At 41.5% G+C, this 24,600-nt stretch overlaps 1 protein-coding gene across 2 annotated transcripts in view; it reads left to right on the top strand.

Moving 5' to 3' along the window:
* Positions 1–24,600, top strand: part of OSBPL9 (oxysterol binding protein like 9) — a 163,625-nt gene that overhangs the window by 27,289 nt on the left and 111,736 nt on the right. For both annotated transcript variants that reach the window (XM_054979827.1, XM_054979826.1), the window contains exon 3: positions 2,045–2,123. In XM_054979827.1, coding sequence (XP_054835802.1) covers positions 2,045–2,123 — 79 coding nt within the window. The remainder of the gene's footprint in view (positions 1–2,044; positions 2,124–24,600) is intronic.

Raw genomic sequence — 24,600 nt, 5'->3', positions numbered from 1 at the left:
GATTTTATGGTTTTGTGATTGATTCGCTGTGTTTTGTGAATGTTGTTAGCCGCCCTGAGCCCATTTGCGGGGAGGGCGGGATATAAATCAAATCAAATAAATAAACAAATGACAGTTCAGTCATTACTAAGTGGGTGGGTGTGGACGGGACAAAGAAAACCGAAAGAAACATTAAACACACAAGAAAAAGAGACTTGAAATCAACTTCTAGAAAAAAGATCAGTGTAAAAGTGGTCTCAAAAGAATCAGGAAAAAATGGGAAAACCAAAAAGAAAAAAAACTAATGCAAAAACTAACAGCACTAAAATGTGTGTGGAAATCGGGATAAACCAAAGCAGTATGATACCAGAACTAACAAAAAAAAACCCATATGGAGAAGTCCTTGTACTGTTCATTATGGTTGCTGCTGCTTTTCAGCCCAGAAAGTAATTTGTGTGGTACAAAAGAGGCTGGACAAGGTTAGGTTACAACTCAGACTTTCTTCCACCTCGGTAAGGGAGTCAGTTCCATGTTGTAATGAACCATACATAGGTAACAAAGCTGCTGCTGTATCAAGCTGTACCTACAGCTCTTGTTTTATTCTTGTAGCGCTAATAGCCTGAAACATAAATGGTTTATTAGTTGTGTGTGTGTGTGTGTGTGTGTGTGTGTGTGTGTGTGTGTGTGTGTGTGTGTGTGTGTGTAAGTAATATGTAGGAATGTCTGTAAGTTAAAATGATGTAATACTTGAGCAACTTTGGGTAGCCTCTTTTATGCATGTAGTTGACTTGCATGATTAGACTGACAGACGCTCCAGAAACAAATTTCATGGATTGCATGTGGATGCTATTGGCTGAAGAATTGGAAGTAAAATTTGTAATGGATATTATAAAGCTACATATTTGCCTAATGCATAAGAGAGATGTTGTGATATAAAAACTATTGGAGACCTGTTGTTGAATGTAGTGGTGATAAGAGCAGGTGCATGGGCGGGAAACTGTTTGCCATTTCATGTATTTTCCAGAGGCAGTTATTATTTTCTCTTGATAATTGGCAAATTATAGTTCTGTATTAAGAGCTGCAATTTGCTGAGCACACTTCATAGCTTCTACAATCTTAATTCTGATTATGATACCTTCTGCATTAATTCTTCATCTTGAAAAAACTATCTTCTACCAATCACTTCTTGAGAGAAGTGGAGAAATACACTTGATTAAGCTGTTACCAAGACTTTACATCTTTCATGTGAGTATGGTGTAAATAGCCTCTTTGAAAGATAACAGGTACTGACTTTTTTAATGCTTGAGTAATAATAGTAGGCAGTTTGGTTTCTACAGCTTTTGGAAAGTGGGGCAGGGCTTACTGTCCTTGAAGTACTGAATCTGTTTGTGCTTTACAGAAGCCTCCAGGTACAGATATGTATTGACAAATATGACTATATATAGCTGTATGTGGAATCCTTTTGTTGTCCTGAGGAAACAACTGAACACTATGCAGAGTATAAATAAACTCCATAGTATACCATTGGAAAAAAAACACCAGTCCCCTAGTAATCAGAGAAATTGATGCAGCAAGAACAGGTTAAAAGTATAGCTCCAAACTGTGATATATTTTACTGGATGAAAAATGTAGTTCTCTTGAACTCTCTGATTTTATACTGAAAAGTGGGGGTATATATATTAGTGTTTCAAAATGTCGTTGTCTCTTAAGGCACTTGCTTGTATGACTTGAAATAAAGCTTTGCTTAGAAGAGCAGAGATCTTTGAAACCTGAATGTCAATATTTTGTTCTAGCTCATCCATTTTTAAGGGGTTTAATTTCTTCTTTGGAAAAAAACTAAAAAGCTTTTGCTGGATTTTGGAGCAGAGAAACACATCTGTCTCACAGTTAGAAAAAATGCAGTATATGCGTAACCTTTAGAAGGGGTTTGATTTTCAGGTACTGCCTGTTTACAGTCTGAAATTTGCTTTCAAATTTGCCCATGGATTTCATATTCTAGTCATGTAGTGATAGACTGCTGCTGATGTCACAGCTTCCTTATCAGGATTTTGCCTTTGTTTCACAGGGAGCTGTGATTGGTATAGACGATGAGGACGACAGCACCTTCACAATAACTGTTGATCAGAAAACCTTCCATTTCCAGGGTGAGCTGAAAGAAGAGGGTCTTTCTTATAATAGTTACTGATAATTCTCTTGGTTTACTGTTCAATAGACTAATTTTATGCGTTTGAGTTAATGAACTGCATGATAAATGTGCAGGGAACATTCTAGAGTCTGAAGCACTGTGAGTTAGTCAGGGATTTGTATCTGCAGTGTATACATATGTGCTAGAAAGGGCTATAGCTTTGGCAGGATCTGGAGATTAAAAATTTAAAAGATATATCAGTCAAGGGGAAAAGAATAATGGGCGTTCGTTGATGGGTTTTGCCTGTGAAAAAAACTCTACCGCCAATCTTCATTATCAAGATGTGCTGTTATGCCTTTCTGTATGAAAAAAGCCACAGGATCGTGTGGAGGTTGCAGCTTTTGTTGATATAGAACTCAAGTATGAGGGGAGACCAGAGCCAACATTTGATTTAAAGGTGGACTTTGCTTCAGGATCTACAAGTTCTCACTCATTTCATCTATATTTCTTTGTTCTTGTCTGCCAGTCACCATTTTCCTGCTCTTATCCTTTTTTCATATTTACTAACGCCAATGCCATCTGTTACTGCTATGTTTCGTCATTGCATGTTATGGTTCACCAGTAGAAAGGGTAAGGTACTGTGTTTTTCATTTGTGCTTCTAAACGACTCCCAGATACCTTTTGCCAACAAGATTGGTAAATATTGTAATTTTAATAAGCTGTTTGCCTTTCCATAGCTATAATCTGTATTTTATATCATAGCTTTCTCTGCTGCTGGTGTCTATTTTTCTCCCTTTTTCATTTTCAGATGAACTGCAAAGTAAATGTTTAGCTTGCGACCATAAGCAATTAATTGTAAAAATTAAAGAGTAACATGCTATAAGTCTGGTTTCTAATAACACTAAGTTTGTAGTGCAACAACCCATTATTTTGTATTACATTTTTAATTTAAAAAAAAAACTCTGTTGGATAATTATATTGTCAAATACCTTTAACAATAAATGTTAGGCTCCATATTGCATACACTTGTAGTTTCTGTTACTGTATCTTCTCAGTGACTTGGCTATCCTGTGGCTTTTATCAGGCTAAATGAGGTATCATGAAAATTCTTTGTATAACTCCATGCTGACAAATGCTTAATTCCTTTGCTCTCAAGAATAAGCTGTTAATAGACCATAGACCACACATGTTCTTCAAAAGCTAGCAGCGATTTTGTCTGGCTTGATGCGGTTGAAATCTGCAGTTCTTTACTGCAGCTATTAAAGGAATGCCTTCTGCAGTTCTCAGTTTGCAGCTTGTTGTGTTGCCTGCTTGTGAAGGGAAAGCTTCTAGAGAGAGAAGTGCCTTGTAGCAGAACAAATTAATTCAAAATAAAGTGATTTGGATGTTTGGTATATTTCCTTTTAAATAAGTATTATTTTGTTCCATTTTTTAAAAAAATACTCTCTTGTGACTTTGTATTTCTACTGGTTCACACGTGTCACGATGATGCAGAACTTAAAAATTAGAGGGTTGAATTATTTAAGTTGTTAACTCTTAGCTAACTGTCTTCAAGTGTATTCCTGGCTACTAATCTTTAACATATTATCTTGGTGGTACATTATCAGTTTGAGATTGCAACTCTGTTTTATTTTTACACTTTAAAAAATCGTATCTGGAGTCTAGCACATTTAGACTGTATAATGTATATCCACTGTGCATGACGTAAAGATTTTCTTTAAATTTCAGTTCTAAGTTGGTCATACTCATTAGACGTGAAATTGTGTGAGTGCAAATTACTCTGAGAACTGATTGAATAGTATTTCTTTCAGAACTTGGTCAGCATTGATAATTATGTGTCTACTAATATAACCTTGTTCAGACCCCCATATGCATAGTAATGTAGAGGCTTTGCTTCCCCTGAAATGAATGGTGCAGATCTTGACAGTAGGATAGTTCCATGAGACCATTATTGCTGCTGTATCAGTAAGGAAGTGCTGGATCAAGGCTCTTGTTTGCATTTGAACGCTTGCATTCTAATATTATAAACTGCTTTAGGTTGTTAGAAACCCATCCTACCATTTTCAGATGATAAATTGTATGTTCTGTTCCGTGAAAGAATTTCTAAACCAGATTAGATTTTCATGCAATTTGTCAGTGATAAAGGATGCACCAAATACTTTGAAAGCATGCATAGTCCTCCACAATCCCAGTGCTGATCTCAGGATGGGAAGAAAGATATTGTGTTACTATTGTGTAACTACTATGGAGTTACTATTGGTGGTGGCTGGATCATTCTAATTAATTGGATATGGGAGAAAGTATAGGTGAATATTTGGGAACAATCCTTGAAGGGAGGTATTGAAAACCAAAGCATGTAGTGTTTTCTCTTAATCTGCATTCTCCTCCCCAGTCCTGTTGCTTGGCTGTGGTAGAATATGACAGAATGTTGAGAAGTCACTGTTACAAGGTGAAAGAATTGCAAGGGGTGGGGGAATTGGGATGCAATCTGTCATTGTTGTGCAGTTGCTTTGATATATGATTGGTGAGCAGCAGACTTCTTATTTAGGTCTGGACTTGTCTGATACATTGCAGAAAGGAATCTTTATTTATCTTTTCCAGTGCAGTGGGACACAGGGGAACTGGAGCTGGTGCATATACATCTGATAGCATACTGTACATTTCCCAACCCTAACTTCACTTTCTTCCAGGATGCTATAGCCTATTAGTTACTCTGCCCCTTTTGAAGCCTAAAAAGCTGTTGTAGTATGTACGGTTAATTAGGGCCACAAGAAGTGTCCCTCCTAATCCTGACTGATCCTTGTGTCAGGACTCTTTTCTTGTAAGAATGAGCACAGCCTTAAAACCATGATGATGATGATGATGATGATGATGATGATGATGATGATGATGATGATGATGATGATGAATAGTATAGTATATTGGTGGGATGGGGATTAGGGTAGGAGTGTATGTGCCTCATGGCATACATTCACCCAACTGTAATCTTCCCCTTCAATATACTATAAGCTATCAGGGAATTAAACAGACCACTTTCTCCTTCTTGCCTCTTTAACTGAAGTTTTGATGTCCTTGTGTTCCCAAGCTCATAGAGGTCAATGAGGATGCTCAAGGTCAGGCTCCCTTAATTTGTAAATTAAGAAAGAAAAGTTTTTATTCATACCTAAGGTGTCCCTCAAATATGCAAAAATCTCTACTTTGCAGTGAGTGACCCCCATTTCATTGTTCCACTAATTAGAACTAGATCCTAAAGTTGTTAATGGAGTGAAAGTTGGAGTCTGAAGAATTGTAGAGTGGAAGGTAAACAGTTGAGAGATTGTTTTCTCCCTACAGTGCAAGACAGCTGAGCTCCATATTGGAACAGCAAATAAGGGTAACTGTTTTAAGTGATTTAGGCATCTCAAAGGTTATCCCAAAAATTAGGTTTAGTTGACTTGGTTTCTCTCTTCTGCCAGGTTTGAAATATTGGGATGATTGAAATGGATTGCTTTAAAAATTACATAAGTCAGGGGGAAGGGAGGCAGAGGAGGAGGTTCTTACTTATCCTGTATGTTGTAGCTTGCTTAATAAGCAATGTTGTTTGATTTATACCCTTAATGAACTTGCAGTTAATATAGGGAACTCTTTACCGATATTTTATTACCATAGTATACTCACCTGGATACCTGAGGCAAGCCCGATCTCGTCAGATCTTGGAGCTAAGCAGGGTTGGTTTTGGTTAGTAATTGGATGGGAGACCTCCAACGAAGATCAGGGTTGCAGAGGCAGGCAATGGCAAGCTACCTCTGTTAGTCTCTTGCTATGAAAACCCCGCCATAAATCAGCTGTAACTTGATAGTACTCTTCACCACCACTTGGGAGTTAGGGTTTGGAAGGATGGAGTGCCACGATTAATTTTGAGAGAGGCAGGGAGAAATTTGGCAGTGGGGAAAAAGTAGGCTAGGTGAGGGGAAGGGGTGGGAGTCTGACAGGTCATACTTGTTCCCCATTCCAATTCTTCTCTCAGCTTACAGAGTTCTGGTTGCCTTGCCAATACACCACTGTGCCTAAAAGTGCTGTTGGTGAAGCCCAGGGCAGTCTGTATGAAGTTTATTACCATCCAAGAATAAATCCTTGGTAAGGAGGCTGATGTCACATGCATGTTCAGAGGCATCTGCAGGAATAATTTGGTGGGTATGGGAGGGATGTAATAATTGTCACTGCAGCTCATCTGATACAGATCAGTAGATTTAGGATTTAAGGCAAGTGTTCCTCTGCAGCAGACACTCATGTCCATCTTAGATAATGGCAATATGCTTTACATAAAGCTTCTTTTGGAAACTGATTTGAAATTACAGATAGTGCAGAACGCTGTAACAAAATTACAGCAGTGGCTTCCTGTTCCCAGACCCAATTCAAAGTGCTTGTCATTTCTTTTAAGGACTGATATGGCTTAGTACCGAGATACCTAAAGGATCAGTGTCTTGCATTTTTTGATCTTCATGCAAGATCCTCTTCCAGCTTCCAGGTGTTTCAGTGGTGAGGTATGTAACAGATAGAAGCAAGGCCTCTTGAGTTTTGGTGCCCCAACAGTGGAATGCCTTTCCTTGGATGACCCCCAGGCTTCAGATTTCTAGCACTGAGACAAATTGTTCTTTTCTGTTTTTTTAAAACGCTGGTTGCTTTTAGCTGATTACTGCTGAATTGCTGGTTTAGCTGACCTTGGAATCAGTTTTTGGGTTGAGGGGCTGGACAGAAATACTCAAATACACTTCCTTGGACATGTAGTCCTGAACCTCAGTAGTCTAGCACAACTGTGGTTCAAGGCTAGTTGAACAGGAAGCTATTTATCTGCTGTCAAAGCTGTCCAGGGAAAAGAGGGTTTTTTGCCTCTTTCCTTTTGCTTTATAGAGAGTTGATAGAGGGAGAAATGGATGCCTCACTCCTTTCAGCAGTATTTAAGATATTTGCTTCTGCCCACTGCTTAACTGACACAGTCACCTACCTTGCAACATTCTATGAGGGAAAGTTCCCCAAGAATGCAGAAATCTCCACTTTGTCTGTGTGGCCCCATTTTGCTGCTCTGTTTGTCCTTTAAGGTAGCTACTGGAACGAATGAGGAGTTGGTTACCCACAAGGAATTGTACATAGGGAAAATCCTTTCAATCCTTTCCTTAATCCTCTCCTCCATAATTGAAATCCAATTAGTCCCAAATCATCCTGTATTTTCTACCTTTTCCCAACTTCTCTTTCTGTGGAAAACTGATGAGCAAGATGCTCTGCAATTTTTAAGTGTACCTATTTACTTTATGCCTTCTTCCCAAATCCAGGAGAGTTTCTAATCTAGATACAGATCAATGGAGGGGGAGTGCATCCTATTCTGGTATAGTTTGACTGTGATAGTGTTAATGCAGTTGTGGGCACTGATAAGAGTTCACGGGAAGAGATATGAGATTTTGCCACTGGCCAGATGTCCAAGAGTTTTTAATACAGATTTTTTTCTCCTGTGGTCTTGGGAGTGGGTCAAGACTGCTGGGAAGTAGCTCCTCCTCCATCTTGCAGGGTCTGTCGAATTAGCCGATCCGTTAGAGGAGGGGCTCTTCCCTAGCCCGCCAGTTTTTTCAGGCCCTGCTCCTGCAGGGTGTCATGTTGCTGAGCTCTGGCAACGGCGATCCCCCCCCCCAAAAAAGAGAGCAGAAGACAGAAAACGAAAGCAAAGGGAAAATACAGCTTAAGGAGGCGGCATTGACCTGGCAAGTTCACCACTATCAAGCCTTTCTCTACCTGGCACTAGTGGGGAAGGCCAGGAGGCCTCAGAACAAAGCAGCCGCGGGGATAAGGAAGAGCCTGTCCCTCCCTCCCCCTTTTTGTTAGCTCCACTGAGTGAGGCAGAGGCACGCAACAGGGCAGATGCACCCCCCACCCTTCTCCAAGGGAGGAAAGTGCGAAAGCGGCTGTTCCCTGACAGGCGCCTGTGGTGTCGGGGGAAAATCGCAACACTGAGAAAGCGGTGGAGGAAAAGACGGGACGGAGCCTTTCCCTTGGAGCACGCACGAGGCAGCAAGTGAGGGATTTTCCCACCTGGACCTTGACACCCCAGTAAGCGCCCTTTCAGAGCAACGGGGGGAAGGTGGAGTGCCGGTGCTACTCGCAAGTAAGGTTGACCCTTACATTTGGGGTAGTTTGGAGCACATATTAACTCTGAGTGCCTGTGTGCTAACACAGTCCCTTTTTTCTCTCCCTCTCTGCCTCTCACTTTCTCTCTCTCTCTCCCATCCACTAGTCCCCTGTTCCCCCTCCTTCTTAGGTGGGGAGTGAGTGTTTGGCGGGAATGGAGTCAGAGGCAGGCCTGGAAGGACCCAGCAGGGCAGAGGGCCTCAGAGGCTGCATTGACCTGGCAAGTTCACCACTATCAAGCCTTTCTCTACCTGGCACTAGTGGGGAAAGCCAGGAGGCCTCAGAATTAAACTTCTCAGGGCATGATGCCAAAAATAATCTTCTGGCGTGGCTCAGAGCAGAGCTAAAGGAAAAAGTTACAGAGGCTATGAGGGTGGCAAATGAGCAGGAGCCCCCCAAGAAGGCAACATTGAAAAGAGGGGTTGGTAAGAGGCCAAGGCTAAGTCATTCCTCAGCCTCTCCAAAACCAAAATGGAAGAAAGCAACCCTCAGAAGGCAAGAGGATTCTAGCAACTCAGAAGAATCTACGTCAGAGTCAGGACTATCAGAGCAACTCTCTGACAATGAAGACGGGGAACTTTCTGAAGAACAAGAAGAACCAGTTGGTCCTTCTCAAACCAGGATTTTCCCACAAGATGTATATCTTAGACTACTGCCTAAAGTCTTGAGAACCCTGGAGATTGCACAGGCAGCGACTGGTAAGGAGGAGCCAAACCCAGCCATCCCTCAGGGTCTGGAAAGAGCGCTGCCAAAGCTTGGTAGTACTCAAGCAAGTGTACCACTGCTGGCCATTTTCCATAGCATCCTGTAAGCTGAATGGGATAACCCAGCTAAACCCAAGGCATACCATTCCGTTTTCAGTAAATTTTACTCACTAACGCCAGAATCAATGAAGAAGATTAAATTGCCAGTGGTAGATGACCCGGTTACCAGCCTGGCTACTACGTCTGTACTACTCATGGATGCAGAAGGGATGCCAAAAGACCCATCAGACAAAAAGATAGAGCAGTCTTTGAGGCGAAACTTTGAGGCTTTGGAGCAGCCCTAAAAGCTTCAGCCACTGCATCACTTTTTTCAAGAGCAATCTTCACTTGGGTGTCAGATCTAGCAACAGCAGGCAGAGATGTACCTAAGGAGATCAGGAACGTGGTGAAGAAAATAGCCCTAGCAGCAGCTTTCGCCGCAGATACAACAATGGACTCCTTCCAAATGTCAGGTAGAGCCATAGGTTTCTACGTAGCCGCAAGGCGAAACACGTGGCTGAGGAATTGGGATGCAGACCCTCCGGCCAGAAACAAGGTTGCAGCTATACCCTTTACAGGTATGAAACTCTTCGGGAAAGCATTAGACAAGTGCCTAGTAGAGGACGCTGAGAAAAATAAAATCCTTCCATCTAAGACAAGGGAGACGAAAGTGCGAGATAGGCACTCCTTTCATGACTACAAGTGCCCTCACCGCCAAAGTGGAGCCAGGACATATAGAATCCGATGGCAGTCAAGATCAACAACTGACAACAAGGCATTCTCCTTTCGCAAGTCTGGACAACAAGCGAAGGGACCGAAGAAAGCAAACCAGGCATGACTACCACAGACCACCAGTGAATCAAATTAGTGGGCAGCTACAAGATTTTGCGACCCAATGGCAAACTACTGTTTCAGAAAAGTGGGTTGTGGAAATGATATCCAGGTGTTACTCCCTGGAGTTCAAACAAAGCCGTTGTCATGTCCATTACACATACCAAGGAATTCACTGGAATAGAAACATATCAAAATTAAGCTATTCAACACCTTCTGGATATAAGGCCAATAGAGCCAGTACCTTTGCTGTACAAACAGGGGAGTGTACTCAGTGTTCTTCATAGTACCAAAGAAGAACGGGGATGTCAGAGCGATATTGGACTTGAAGTGGCTAAATCAATTCATCAAGTCAAAAAAGTTCAAGATGGAAACCCTAAGATCTACCATGGGAGCCATTCAAGAAGGGGATTTCCTGGCCTCCATAGATCTCTCGGAAGCCTATCTCCACATCCCCATTTGAGAGTCACACAGGAAGTATCTACGATTCGCGTACGACGGAGAACACTATCAGTACAGAGCCCTACCTTCGGTCTGAAGTCGTCACCACGGGTATTAACAAAAGTGTTGGTTACCCTGGTAGTGTACCTCCAGCTACAAGGAGTAGCCCTTTGCCTTTACCTCGACGACGTCCTCATAAAAGCGTCAACATTCTCAGAGGGGGTGGAGGCAATGAAACGAACAGCGGACTGTCTGAGAGACAGGGTTTCGTGCTGAACAGGGAAAAGAGCATCCTGACCCCAGCACAGAGGCTCCTTCATCTGGGAGTGTTGATAGACACTACCAAAGACAGAGCCATCATTTTGATGGACAGACAGTAGATAACCTCCTTAATACATGCGGTGCAGAGGGTCGAGACTGTACAGGTGATGCAATTGGCAAAGCTCCAGGAAGAAAAGAAAATCTTCTATTTTCTTTTGTGTTGTATTAAACTGGTTTATATGTTGTCCTGAGAATCCTTTGATCAATAGGAAAGGGGTCTAAATTATTAAGTTAGGATCTCTTGTGAGTAGCTTCTCTTAGGGTTATTAAAATTGCAGGCACTTGGTTGGTCATGTATCTCAAATGTTGATACTAATGGCCAGAAATCTAAAATATGTTTTAAAGTCTGCGTTTCCTGATTCCTAGGTTTGCTGTTCTGCAGCCAGTTAAATCAGCTTGTGGTTATGTTAGTTGACATCATTTCTTTGACACAGCATATCTATATCACCTTTTCATTTAACTCTTAACCTGTATTGTTGGTAGTACTTTAGTGTCAAGATAAAAACAACCAAAAATGACAGGATCCAGACAATTAAAGTTACAGGTTAGATACCCTTGAGATGAAGTCTAATGGAACTAGGGCTTATGATCAACAAAGTCCAACCTCCACATTGATTGAAGTATATTGGGATATTTTTGCCAGCTCTAGCCAATGAGAAGAAAACAACCTTTTTTGTCTGATTTATACCTTGTCATTATCCATGTCATTATAACTTCCAGTGTCAGACTATAGAGCAAATTTCGTTACTATTTAGAAGCTGCTATCTGCACTATTGGATTTTCTTTCTCATGGGGTAGCTTTTTCAGAACAAGTTAAATGTTGCTCAAGGAGTTAAATGTACACTCAAGGTGTAATTGATATTAATGTATAAAGTACTTAATATCTTCAGTCTAATATAATGAAGGAATAACCACTTACTAAGATCAACTAAATATTAACATGTATTTGGGTAGCATAGCATAGAACTATGTTAATAGCTTTCCCTTCCCTGTGAAAATAGTCTGTTGTTGGTTTAAGATGGCAGAGAAAAACTGAAAACCGGAGAGGGGACCCTTTGTGACATATCTATTTATCCATATTGAATACTTCTAGACAGAATTAAATATGTGAAGTTATCCACAATGAAGCACAGTTATTTTGCACTTCGTTTACTATTTGCTTGGTTTAGTAAAAGGTGCTGAAACTCCTATGAAGATAGTATATTGATTTTCCAGCAATATTGGCCATCTGAACCCCTCTAGCTTGGCTACAGATGTTGTAGAAGTATTAGCGATCTGAATGGTTTCCCACAAATGTGCAATTTGTTTCAGAAAGATCTAGATAAGTACTATCAATACTTTGAAAGATTGTCTGATATGCAGACATCAGCATGGATAAGACTTCTGTAGTAAGAATAACTTTGGGGAGTTAAAGGCATAGCTCCGTCTGTTAACTCCTTGTTCTGTTCTCTTGAATATGCATTTTAAAAATTAGATACATTTTTTTTTAATTTTAGGGAGTGTGAATGATGACCTGAACCAAATCTTCATGGAATCATGGAGGAGGAGCAACATTATGAAATCCCACTCCACTCCCCCCCTTCATAATTCAGAAACCTCTAACATGGTTAAGCCAACTGATTTCTGCATCCTCCTTTTTCCATTTAACTGAGATTTCATTGCTCCCAACATTCTGTCTCTTGGAGGTTTTTCTGTCTTCATCAGGCCAGTTGTTTTTCTTCAGTTAATATACAAAGATATGTTTTCCTGGGTATTTGGAGAGATCTAATTGTGTGTGTGCATTAGTGGTGTGCAAGAAAAAAAATCTAAGTTTCCCGCTTCGGAATTTCCGAAGCAGGAAAAAGAGTCAGAAATAAGCAATTTCCGTTGCTTATTGACCTGCTTCAGTTTGCTCCATAAAGATTTGGCGCACACTGACAAACTTCCCACCCCACCACTTATTTCACCCAATGGGAGGGGGATGAGGGAGTTCCCTCCTCCCCCTCCCATCTGGTGAAGAGGAGGAGGAAATTCCCTCCTCCCTCTCCCATCGGGTGAAATAAGCGGCAGGGGTAAGTTCTAGCCGCTTGCTTCAGCTGACCAGTGGGGGAGCCTCCTCCACTTCCAGTCAGCTGAAGCAAGGGCAAAACTTAAAGCACCCACTGCACTGCTTGCAAGCGGTGCGGGCGGCACTTAAAAGTTTAAATCCCCTGCCCTTGCTCCAGTTGACTGGGGGAGCCTGCCAATCAGCTGAAGCAAGGGTGCGGGGTTTAAATGCACTCAAAGCTTTTCGAAGTGACCTGGATCACTTTGGAAAGCTTTGATTTGGGATCCCCGAATCAGGCCTACAATGCTGGGCCCAATTCAGAAATCTCAAATCTTTACAAATCGGGGCTGACTCAGGTATTTGTCCCAAATCAGAAACCTGAATCGCACACCTAGTGTGCATGCATCCACTCACCCACGTGTATATCTTATCCTTCAAGTCTCTTGGGTTAAGTCTTCTATCTTCCTATCCAGCCTCCTAGTAAAGGTTGGTGCAAAAGATTTTTTTTCTCTCCTGCTCCTTTTTTCTCGAAGTATTTTTATTTAAAAGTTTTATATCCCCTCTTTCATCTTAAACGGTTTGAAGAAGCTTTAAGTAAGCACAACTTGTATTTTATTATAGGATTAAGGATTATTTTATATTTTATACCTTCTACCATCTTGCACCTTGGACAATTATAGTGATATATTATAGTTACTGCATGTTCCACATTATTCTTTAAAGACTTTTCTATCCTTGTTTCCCTGGCATCCAAAGTATCAGCATGCTACTGATTCTTGACAATGGGTGATATTAAAGTTTCCCTTGTATTTGTGGCCCTTTCATACCTTATGAAAGGTATGTTGCCTTATATTCTCCCTTTAGTAGTCAGTGGAGATGCGGGGTAGAAAATTTTCTTCTGCTTAAACTTACTAATTTAAACTGTATGTGAAGGAAATTAATAATAATAAATAGCCAATCAGATATATGAAACTACTAAATTATAATGTATTTAAATACAATGAAAATGGAAAGTCACAAAAACCAATCAAAAACGTGTCCAAAGCATACATTCACACAAATAAAGCCATTCCAAAAGCCAAGAAGTCAAAAGTGGAGTATTGTAACACAAAAGTGCTTCCCCTTTTGCCTCTCCAATTCGCTGGACAGAAGAGGTGAGACAGATAAGGGCTGTTGTGAAAAAAGTATATTTGCAAATATAGGTACAGGCTACAAGATGAGCTCAGAATGTACCCCAGAACAAAGGAGCACATGTTACTTTTAAGGGCTTGTGACATCATTTTGGAGAAACGAAAGTCACATTCAAAATAAGGCACCTGATCTCTTTTACACCTTTAGATTGGACTATTGTCCACCTTTCAGTCTCGCGACAACATCATTTGCCATCCTTTCTTGGTTTCCATAGCAGCATCTTCCTTCATTCCACAACTGGTTACTTTTCTACACAAACTCTCTTCTCCAAAAGGGGGAAGTGGGTGGAACATAATTCTCCCTTTGTTTCTGGCTTTGCCCTTTTCATATACCCTCAGGAATGTCCAGTTATCTATCTTCAAGGATAGACATTCTCTCTTTCCATGTACAGCTAGGGAGAAGAGGGGGGGTGGCTAAAAGCATAAAGAATCCATCTTATGCTTCTTGCTAGCTTAATATTATGGCTATATGATTAATCCATAGTCTTTACTAATATAAATTTGCTAATCCCACAAATCCCCCGTGTTTCTCTTGAATATTACAACAAGGGAAACATTTAACATTACTAAGACATTTAACATATGTGTATAGAAAAGAATCATGGATATATAAAGAATACAGGCGTGAAGTAACTATTTCTTTTCAGCATCAGTATAGTAGCGAGCAAGCTCTATAGTTGAAGTAGCTGTGGTTGCTCTAGAAGGCATACAAGCGGTACTGAGTCGGCATACTTTGGGAATACAGTAAATACAGAAACAGCAACTGCAGCCTATACCTAGAATTAATGCTACGACGAGCAACACTTGGTAGACCCAGGTCCCTATGGATGGGAGCCATGAGGTCAACCAGCTCCAAGGGTCTGAAATCTCTTCATAGTTATGTGACATCATGTCTTGTAGCTGATGTAGATGATCTTCTATGGTTTTATTAAGATCATGATATGTTACCTTGCATCCTCCCTTGATTGTCTGGCAAAATCCTCCATTCTTAGCCAGTAGGTAATCTAAAGCTAGCCTGTGTTGCAGGGTTATCTGGTGTAGGTCCTCTATTTCAGCTTGCAACTCTCTAGCAATCTGTGCAGTTGCATTGACACTTTTCTCTAACCTACATGTTAACCCCAAAATACTCTTACGGTTTTTTTTTTAATAAAATTTTTATTGGAATTAGAATAATTTAATTTCACATTACAATCAATTCCCGTTTCCCAATTTCTAACCCCCTCCCTTTCCCCCCTCTTTTGTAGACTTCCAACAGTTTTCCAACCCTTTGTCCCTTTTCCCTTACTCATTTTAAATTCATCTATCTAACAAACATATACTTTCCCTTTAATCTAAGCAATAATTCTTTAACTATTTTTAACACTCTGTACCCTATCTTTAAGTCCCTTCTTCCATATTAGACAAACAATTTGTCCCTTTTTCCATAATTTCATAATTTCCTGGTTTCAAATATTTCTATAAACCATATACCATATAAACCATATAATCCATGCGTTCATATAAGTCAACCAATTTAACTTATATTCTGTATATTACTTTTTCTACATATCTTGTCTTCATTCTACTTTAGTTATATTTAATTATATTATTAATTTCCTCTTTCTTTAATTATACATCTATATAACTATCGTCAAAAGTTATCAATCAATTTGATCCATATGTTTCTTCAGGTAGACTTATTCAGTTTAACATGTTACACGTTTATACCAGAAACAGTATTAATTAGTCGGTCCTTATAGTTAGTTATTTTCTATCCATCTTCTATATATAACAATCTAACAAGATAACTGCTTAGACATTTTCGTTTCTCTCTCTACCCTCCGGTAAAGTCACCCCCCTCTACATTTTGTCATGTTTCAATAGTTCTCAAACTGCCACAGTTCTCCTCCCACCTCCCATTTCTTCAACACATATTGCTTCAGCTTCTCCCAGTCTGTGTTGAACTGTCCTGGGTCCAGATCTCTCAATTTTCTTGTCATTTTGTCCATTTCGGCCATATACAGCAATTTGTAAGTCCAGTCCTCAATAGTTGGCACTTCTTGTACTTTCCATTTTTGCGCATACAAAAGTCTGGCCGCTGCTGTCATGTAAAATAACAATGTTCTATATTGGGCTGAAATGTTCTCCATTCCCAAGTTCAGTAGCAGGAGTTCTGGGTTCTTATTGATTTGAAATTGTAGAATCTCACTTATTACTTTTATTATTTCTCCCCAGTACTGCCTAGCTACCTCACACGTCCACCACATATGGTACAGAGAGCCCTCATGTTTTTTACATTTCCAGCATTTATTAGAAGTGTTCGAATTCCCTAGCGCAATCTTCTTTGGTGTCATGTACCAACGATAGATCATTTTGTAAATGTTCTCTTTAATATTAGTACACGTTGTAGTCTTCATTGTGTTTTTCCACAAGTGTTCCCATGCCTCCATTGTTATTTCTTTGTTAAAATTTATGGCCCACTTCACCATTTGTACTTTAACTATTTCATCTTCAGTATACCATTTCAACAGTACTTGGTATACCTTGGAAATTTCCTTCTTATCCTCTTTTAAAAGTGTCTGCTCTAGTTCCGAATTCTCTGTTCTTATGCCTCCCTTTGCACAGTCCGAGTTGTAGAGATCTCTGATCTGCCTATACTGAAACCAGTCATAGTTGGGTGATAACTCGTCCTGTGTCTTTATTTTAAGTTTGGAAGATTCTATCCGGGTTATCTCCTTATATGTTAAACACTGTTGCTCAGTATCAACAGCTCTCGGATCTATTACTTCATATGGAACCACCCACATGGGGGTTCCTTCTTGTAGAAAGTCTCTGTACTTCTTCCAAGTTGCAAATAGGCTTTTCCGTATGTAATGATGTAAGAACATAGAATTCACTTTCACTTTATCGTACCATAGGTATGCATGCCATCCGAATATTTTTTTATATCCCTCTAGAGCCAATAATTTCTTATTCTTCAGCGTCATCCAGTCTTTCAGCCACACTAGGCAGATTGCATCATAGTAAAGTCTTAGATTGGGCAGTTGCATTCCGCCTCTTTCCTTTGCATCTTGTAAAACTTTCATTTTCACTCGAGGCTTCTTGCCTGCCCAAACAAAGTCTGATATTTTCCACTGCCATTTTTCAAACTGCTTAGAGTCTCGGATAATTGGTATTGTCTGTAACAAAAACATTACTCTTGGTAACACGTTCATCTTAACTGCTGCAATCCTTCCCAACCATGACAAATTCAATCTATTCCATTTGATCAAATCTTGCTCAATCTGAGTCCATAATTTTTCGTAGTTATTTTTGAATAGATCTATATTCTTTGCAGTCAGTTCAATTCCCAAATATTTCACCTTAGTTGTTACTTCACAGTCCGTTATTTCCATTAACAATTGTTGTTTTTGCTTAGTCATATTTTTGCATAATATCTTTGTCTTCTTTTTGTTAATATAAAACCCTGCCAAATCTCCGAACTCCTTGATCTTCTCTATCACTTTTGGCATATTCTCCATTGGGTCTTCCACAATTAACATTATATCGTCCGCAAATGCTCTGACCTTATAAGAAAAGTCTTTTATTTTTATTCCGCGGATTTCTTCATCTTGTCGTATTTGTATCATCAGTATCTCCAATACCAAAATGAATAACAGCGGAGACAACGGGCAACCTTGTCTTGTTTCTTTACTTATAGTCAATTTCTTAGTAGTCTCATCATTCACCACAATTGCTGCATTCTGGTCTCTGTAGATTTCTTTAACTGCTCTTATGAATCTTTCTCCCATTTGTAGCTTTTCCATAGTGGCAAACATAAAGTCCCAGTTCAAATTGTCAAACGCTTTTTCAGCATCAACAAAGAAGAAACCAACCTCTTTGTCACAACGCTTATCATAATACTCAATAGCATTGATCACTGTCCTTAAATTGTCTCTGATTTGTCTACCAGGTAAAAAACCTGCTTGTTCCTCCTCAATAACTTCCGAAAGCCATCCCTTCACTCTCTCTGCCAGTATCTTCGCAAAGATTTTATAGTCATTATTAAGTAAGGATATGGGTCTGTAATTTTTCACATTAGTCAGATCTTGGCCCTCTTTGGGGATCAATGAAATGTTAGCTTCCTTCCAGGTATCTGGAATCCGTTGATCCTTTAATACTCCATTGATCACTTCTTTTAGGAATGGTACCAGTTCGTTGGCCATTGTCTTATAAAATTTAGCTGTAAGTCCATCTGGCCCTGGCGCCTTTCCCAAATTTGTTGATTGTATTGCCATTTTTATTTCCTCATCCGTTACTTCGTTATTCAGTCTGTCTCTCCACGCTTCCGAGATTACTGGGAGCTTCGTTTTCTCCAAATATGTCGCTATTGATTCTTTATTCACCTCTTTCTTATTATACAATTTAGCATAAAATTTATAGAAGGCTCTACTAATGGATGTCTGTTCCAAATATGTTTTGTTATCTTCACATATTTTATTTATTATTTTCTTTTCCTTTCTCTTTTTCAATTGCCATGCCAAATATTTCCCAGGTTTGTTTGCACCTTCAAACCCTTTTTGATTCAGTCTTTTAAGATTCCACTCCAATTCTTTATTGTTCATTGCTATCAGCTGTTCTTGTAATATTTTAATGTCCTGATAAATTTTCTTTTTCCCTGGTCTCTTCTTTAACTGTATTTCTTTGGCTTTTATTTTCTCCATAATCTCCTGTCTCTTCTCCTCTTTCTTTTTTCTGGCTCTTCCATTTAAGTCCATTAGTATGCCCCTAATTACCGCCGTGTAAGTGTCCCAAACCTTGTTGGTTGGTACTTCTTTATTCATGTTGTATTGTATGAAGAACTTTGTCTCTCTTCTCAGCATCTCCATATTCTCTCCCTCTTGAAGTAAGTCCTCGTTTATTCTCCATCCTTTCCTTTTGCTCCTTCTTCCCAATTTCCACATAATTGGATTATGATCCGAGCCTACCATCAGCATTATTTCTACTTCCTTAGTCCATAACGCTAAGTCTTTTGAGGCCCAGATCATATCAGTTCTCGATAGTGTAAAGTGTCTTGCGGAGTAGAACGTAAATTGTCTGCTTTTCGGGTTTTGTCTTCTCCATACATCTTCTAAGGTTTCCTGTTGTATCAATTCAAAAAACAACTTTGGTAGCAGTCCTCTCTTTTTTTGTGCAGTTAATGATTTTTTTGCCTAAATCCAAATTTGTCACTCCATTGAAGTCTCCAGCAAGTATTATCTGGTCATATGAAAGTTCATCTAGTTGCTTCCTTAAATCCTCAAAGAAGCTTTCTTTTGCTCCATTAGGTGCATAAATTCCAACTACCAGCACTCTCTTTGAATTCCATACACATTCCACTGCTATAAATCTGGCTTCCACATCTTTCATTACAAACTTTGGCTGCAGCTCCTCTTTAATATAAAGCACTACTCCTCTTTTTTTCTTATTAGAGGCCGCAGCAAAATCATTGCCCAATTTTTTTGATTTTAGATACTTTGCATCTTGTTTTCGAATATGGGTCTCTTGCAAACATACAATATCACATTTTTGTTTTAATAGCCAGTGAAAAATGCTTTTTCTCTTATTCGGTGAATTAAGTCCATTTACATTCCAAGATAAAACTTTACACTCCATAATCATAATCTTGTTGCTGGTAAGTCCTTTTCATTGTCTCTTATAAATCGCTCCATCTCTCGTTCAGATCTGATGCGTTTTTTGGCCCCTCCAAATTCAAAGGACACTCCTTCTGGTAATTCCCATCTGTACCTGATTTTCATGTCCTTCAAAATCTGAATTAGCGCCTTATATTTTTTCCGGTCCAATAACACCGATCTGGGTAATTCCTTCATAATGATAATCGTCTTGCCGTCAATCTCCAATGGATCTTGAAACTGTTTAGTCACAATCTTCTCTTTCATATTTCGGGTCGTGAATTGCACAATCACATCTCTTGGTAATTTCCTCTGGGTCGCAATTCTTGAATTTACACGATATACCACGTCCAGGATAGCCACAACTTCCTCCTCCTCCTTCCCCAGGTATTCAGCTAACACCTCAGTCATCTGTTCTTGCGCTGTCTTTCCTTCCACTTCCGGCAAGCCGCGAAATCTTAGCTGATTCTCCATGTGTTTACTTTCCGCAACCGCCATTCTCCCCCTCATCAGTCTCATCTCTGTTTGTTGCGTGTCAGCTAGATTCTCCACCGCGCCTTCTACTACTTTAACTCTCTGCTGTGTTCCTTGCAGTTCATTTTGCATTATTTCCATACCTTTCTTTACTTCTGACAGCTCACTTTTCACTGTCTGTTTAACCTCTTTAATCAGCTCCGGTTTCATGTCCTTAAGTTCTTTAATCACTTCTAAGAGTTTTTTGTCTAGGTTCTCTATTGCCGATTGCCACTCTTTTTTCGACATCGTGGGGCTTGCCTTAGCTCGCTCCCACGAGTCCGCCCTCTTCCTTAACTCCGTGGCGTAAAATTTAGTGTCTTTTTAATTTTTAATTTAAATGTCCCGGTCTTTTTGCAAAGAAAAAACTTTTAGAAAATCCAAAATGTCGGGCGTCTTTTCTCTATGGTTCTTCTATGGTTTTTGTAATCCAAAATGGCTTACTTCCTCTTCCGCTGAAGCCGCGGCTTTTCCCCTTTCAAAGATGGCAATTTCCTTCTTCCTGCCCTCCGGCAGGAGCCGCTTCTCTCCAGCAACTCTATTGTTATTATGTACTTCCTGTCTCCCGACTTCCCGCAGTAGCTCTCGCGATGGTAAAATTTTCTCACAGCTCCATAACCGCAAGTATTCAAAACAATAGTCCAAATTCTTTAATAACTTCTTTAAACTTAGTCTTTTTTCTATTTCGACTCTTGCCGAGTCTTCTCCTCCTTATAGTTAGCCTGTTGCAGTTTTAAAATCTACTTTTAATCTTCTTTACTTTTAACAATCTGTCCCGTATCAGAAGATAGTGATCTTTACCTTCCCATTCACTTTCCGTGGGTTGTAATCACTGTTTCAATCTTCGTTTCTCCTCTACTCCTCTTTCCCCTGTTGAAGCTTGGGTACGTAGGTCTTATGCCAACCGCATTGGCCCCGAAACTGCCGCAGAGATCATAGCCGACCTGTCACAGGGTGGGACCTCAAGGGTCGTGAGGGGGCCCATCGCGTAGAGCCCCCCCTCGCCCGAGATCAGCGCTCCCTGAGGTCTTGAGCATTCTTTGCCTGCTCTCCGCCTGAGAGCAGTCGGCCGCGGGCTATTTTGCCCCCGCCGGCCGCTTAAAACGGCAGTCCGGTCAGCTCCACAGTTGGAGCTGCGTCAGACCTCCATGAATCCCAAACCGGAAGTCAATACTCTTACAGTTTTCTTGTGCGATTACTCCAGGATATGCACCTAGAGTCAAGAGGCCAGTTATGGAACCGCCTCCATTTCTAGCTGCATCAGAATAAGACAACTCCTTCCCAATTATTACATCATCAGGACAGGTGGGTTCCATAAAACCAACTAGCTGCCCCAAATCTCCTTTCTGTGGTTCTCTCTTGACTCTACGATGAGAGGTAGTTGAGGAGATTTTGCTAGCTTGGATCACTTGGACAGGTAGGGTAAGATATCCCACCCCTACACATTGAAACTTTCCTGGGTGATAATTAGTAGCCCATTTATCAAAGAAGAACCATAAATTGGGATCTTTAAGAGTCCAGCCTGAACATATGGAACCAGTACCTTTCCAGGTGCTATTTAACAATGGGAAGGAAGGATACAAATCTGAAAGAGTGCTATTCTGAGCATTAGAGAACCAGTTGTTCTCTGTATAATTTCTGACTGAACCTGCTGACCATAGCCAGAATTTATCATTGCATCCAGTATAATTTCCTAACTTGGAGAACCGGTTGGCATTCTTAGTATACCCTGTAAAGTGAGTATTCCAACTCCCACTGTGTGAACAGCAAAAACATAAACCTGAAGTAAAGCGGGTATATTTAAACCAACGGGTCTTAATGGTACCATTTGCTTGACTCGGGTTAGTAAAGAGTGTTGGTTGTTGTTGATATCTTGCAGAGCCCCAACGATTAATTCAGGAACATTAATTAAGGAGGGTAAAAAAGAGAATGATGCTACTGATATCGGAGATTCATAGTAAAGGGTAGCTTCATTCCCATGTACTTGGAACATGTGTAAAGCATGTGCTACCTACACATTAGGGTGAGGAAGGTAAGTCACAAATCTTGCTCCTGCAGAGCAGCTTATAGGATAACATACCAACTTAATCAAAAACACAACCTTTAAGATGGGGGAGGTAATATCTGTCAGGGCTTGCCGCCGCTGCCGCTGGGCGTGGCACTGGGCAGTCTGCTCCTGACATCATAGGGGGGCCAGGGATGCTGCAGGACCCTGCTCTGTGGAAGGAGGGGCGGTATACCTCACCCAGACTCCCTCTCAGTCCACTCGCTGGCCTGCTCAACCTGGCCTGCTTGCCCCGTGTCCTTCTTCATCCCCTCCTTCCAGAACTCTCCTCCAAACCTCCACTCTTGCATTGCACCGCTCTCACTCCACATCATCGCTCCTTACTCACATCCACCACCCCAGGGCTCTTCCCAGCCAGCTTTTATAGGGCTTCCTTCTACTGCCCCACCCCTCTTCCAGCCTGGTCTTGGGCTGCACCAAGCAGTTGCAGCTGGGGTAGCTGATCTGGCCCCACTGACCAGCACCAGCTGTGCCTTGTTCCCGGGCTGCCCAGCCTCCCTGCCTTGGCTGATTGCTGAAGGCCTGTACAGCTGCAGTCCCCTGGCTAGCAGCCTGGCCTCCCTGGCTGAGCTGATGGTTGAAGGTGGGACCAGCTGCGGCTCCTTGGCTGGTTGCCCAGGGCTTCATGCAGAGTGCCTCCACTAGCCCCACCTGGAGTGGCTTGGCTTTTGGCAACTCCTGGGCCAGGCTACTATTTTCTAGCTGGGGTGTGGCTTTGGGTTGTTGGGGCTGCTGCTGCTTCTCCTCCTCAGGTAAGGCCTTTGGGTGGGTGACTGCTGGGCCCCCAATCCATCTGCCCTTGCCCCCTTCTGCCTTGCTTAGTCCCCTTTCCTTCCTTAGGGGAGTGGGACTCACTGGCCTCTCTCTGTCTCCCCCTGCCTCCTGAGGCCCTGGGCCTTTGCCCCTTGTCCCTGGCACTGACAGGTTCTGGCCCCATTTGCCCATGGGAGGGGTTGGCCTGCTGTTCCCCGGCTGCCCCCTCTGCCTGCCAGTCAGACCGGTTGACCTGCTGTCAGCTGGCCGACCAGTTGACCTGCTTTCTGCTGGCTGCTGGCTGCCCCCTCTGTATGCCTGTCAGACCGGTTGACCTGCTGTTCCCTCCTACCAAGTCTGGGGGCTGGGACCCAGACCCCGGACAATATCTTTGTAAGGCACCATAGAGGAAGTAATGGGCCTGTCAGTTATTGCTTACAAAATTACTACCTTTGAACTAGTTGATAACTCCCCCCTGTTGAAACTAATGGTGTATGCCTGTTGAGGTGCTAATCAGTTATGAAGTTTCAGATGCAGATGTATGAGATTCACCATGTCTTGTTATAATGCAAGTGATCTGAAACTGTATGAGGAGGTTATCACTTTCTGCTTCTGAGTTGCTCTCCTCTGAATTCTCTTCAAACAGAGACAGAGCTAAAGGTGGATGCAAAATACTAGGACACCCTGGAATGTTTCCTTCCCAGGAAAAAAATTCCTTTGCTCTCTCTCTCCACTCTGGCAGAGGCAGGAGTGAACCTACAGTACCAGTAACTGTCTCACTGTGGGCTCTCAGAGCATAAACTGCTCGTTTCCGGTGTCCCTGTCCTGGCCAGCAGTGAATACACCAAAATCCTCGCTTTTCCCACCACAAGGGATTTTCAGCTAGAGTGGGGAACGGTTGCCTGTTAAGGCGTTCTTCAACTGGAATGACTCCTTGTACTGGCCTGGCTTGGCACACGTTGTCTAAGGTATGAGAGCTTGGGGGACTAGTGTAACAATTTATATTCACCCTTTAATTTCTCCCAGCCTGGTTTCTTAAAGAAAGCAGGACGCACATAAGATACTCGTGTTAGTGGTTGGAAAGGAGTATCATCAATCCACTCCCAGCATCCAAGGACACCCCACCTATTTATAATTGAATACAGCCTTACACAAGTATGTTCACACACCCACTGCTGCTGCAGTATGTGTTTGTCATTAGGATGATGTCTAAGAGGCTGAAAGAAAAGATGGTTAATCAAATCTGCTATCTCTTCACGACTAAGTGCATTCTGCTTAGTTAGCAGCCACCGATGTTCTCTGCTGACTTTATAGCGAAGCCGTCTGTCCATTCGGGCTCAGGTTCTCAGGCTCAGTTTTCTCTAAACAGGAGTTTTAGTCCTTCTCCTGCTATGACTTCCCACTCTTCAGATGGCTGTCTTGCTGTGACTCTGGTCTGCTCTTCATCTGCTTCTCCTTTCTGCACTGCTAGGCCGTTGGCTGACCCGCCGTCATCTGCTTCCTCGTTCTCCACTGGGGGCGTTGTCTTCTTAACGCGGGTGTGATGGATCCACTTGTAGCTTCCAGTGGTCTTGACGGCTGCGTCAGCAATCAGCAACACCTGATAGGGTCCCTTCCACTTAGGCGTCAATGGTTCATCTTTCCATGACTTGATCAGGACCCATTCACCAGGTTGGAATGAGTGGACCGGAAACTCCAACGGGAGTGGCTGGACAGCCGCAGCAGACCTGTAGAGGGAATGCAAAAGAGACTGCAAGGCAGATACATATTCTCTTAACAGCTTATCACCTATTTCCCCACTACACTGTCCTCTGTTATCCCTTTCTG

Source organism: Eublepharis macularius, chromosome 5 (genome assembly GCF_028583425.1).
Source record: "Eublepharis macularius isolate TG4126 chromosome 5, MPM_Emac_v1.0, whole genome shotgun sequence".
In the NCBI taxonomy this organism is placed as follows: domain Eukaryota; kingdom Metazoa; phylum Chordata; class Lepidosauria; order Squamata; family Eublepharidae; genus Eublepharis; species Eublepharis macularius.
Note: the sequence above shows the minus strand (reverse complement) of the source record. Positions and strands in the feature narration are given on the sequence as shown.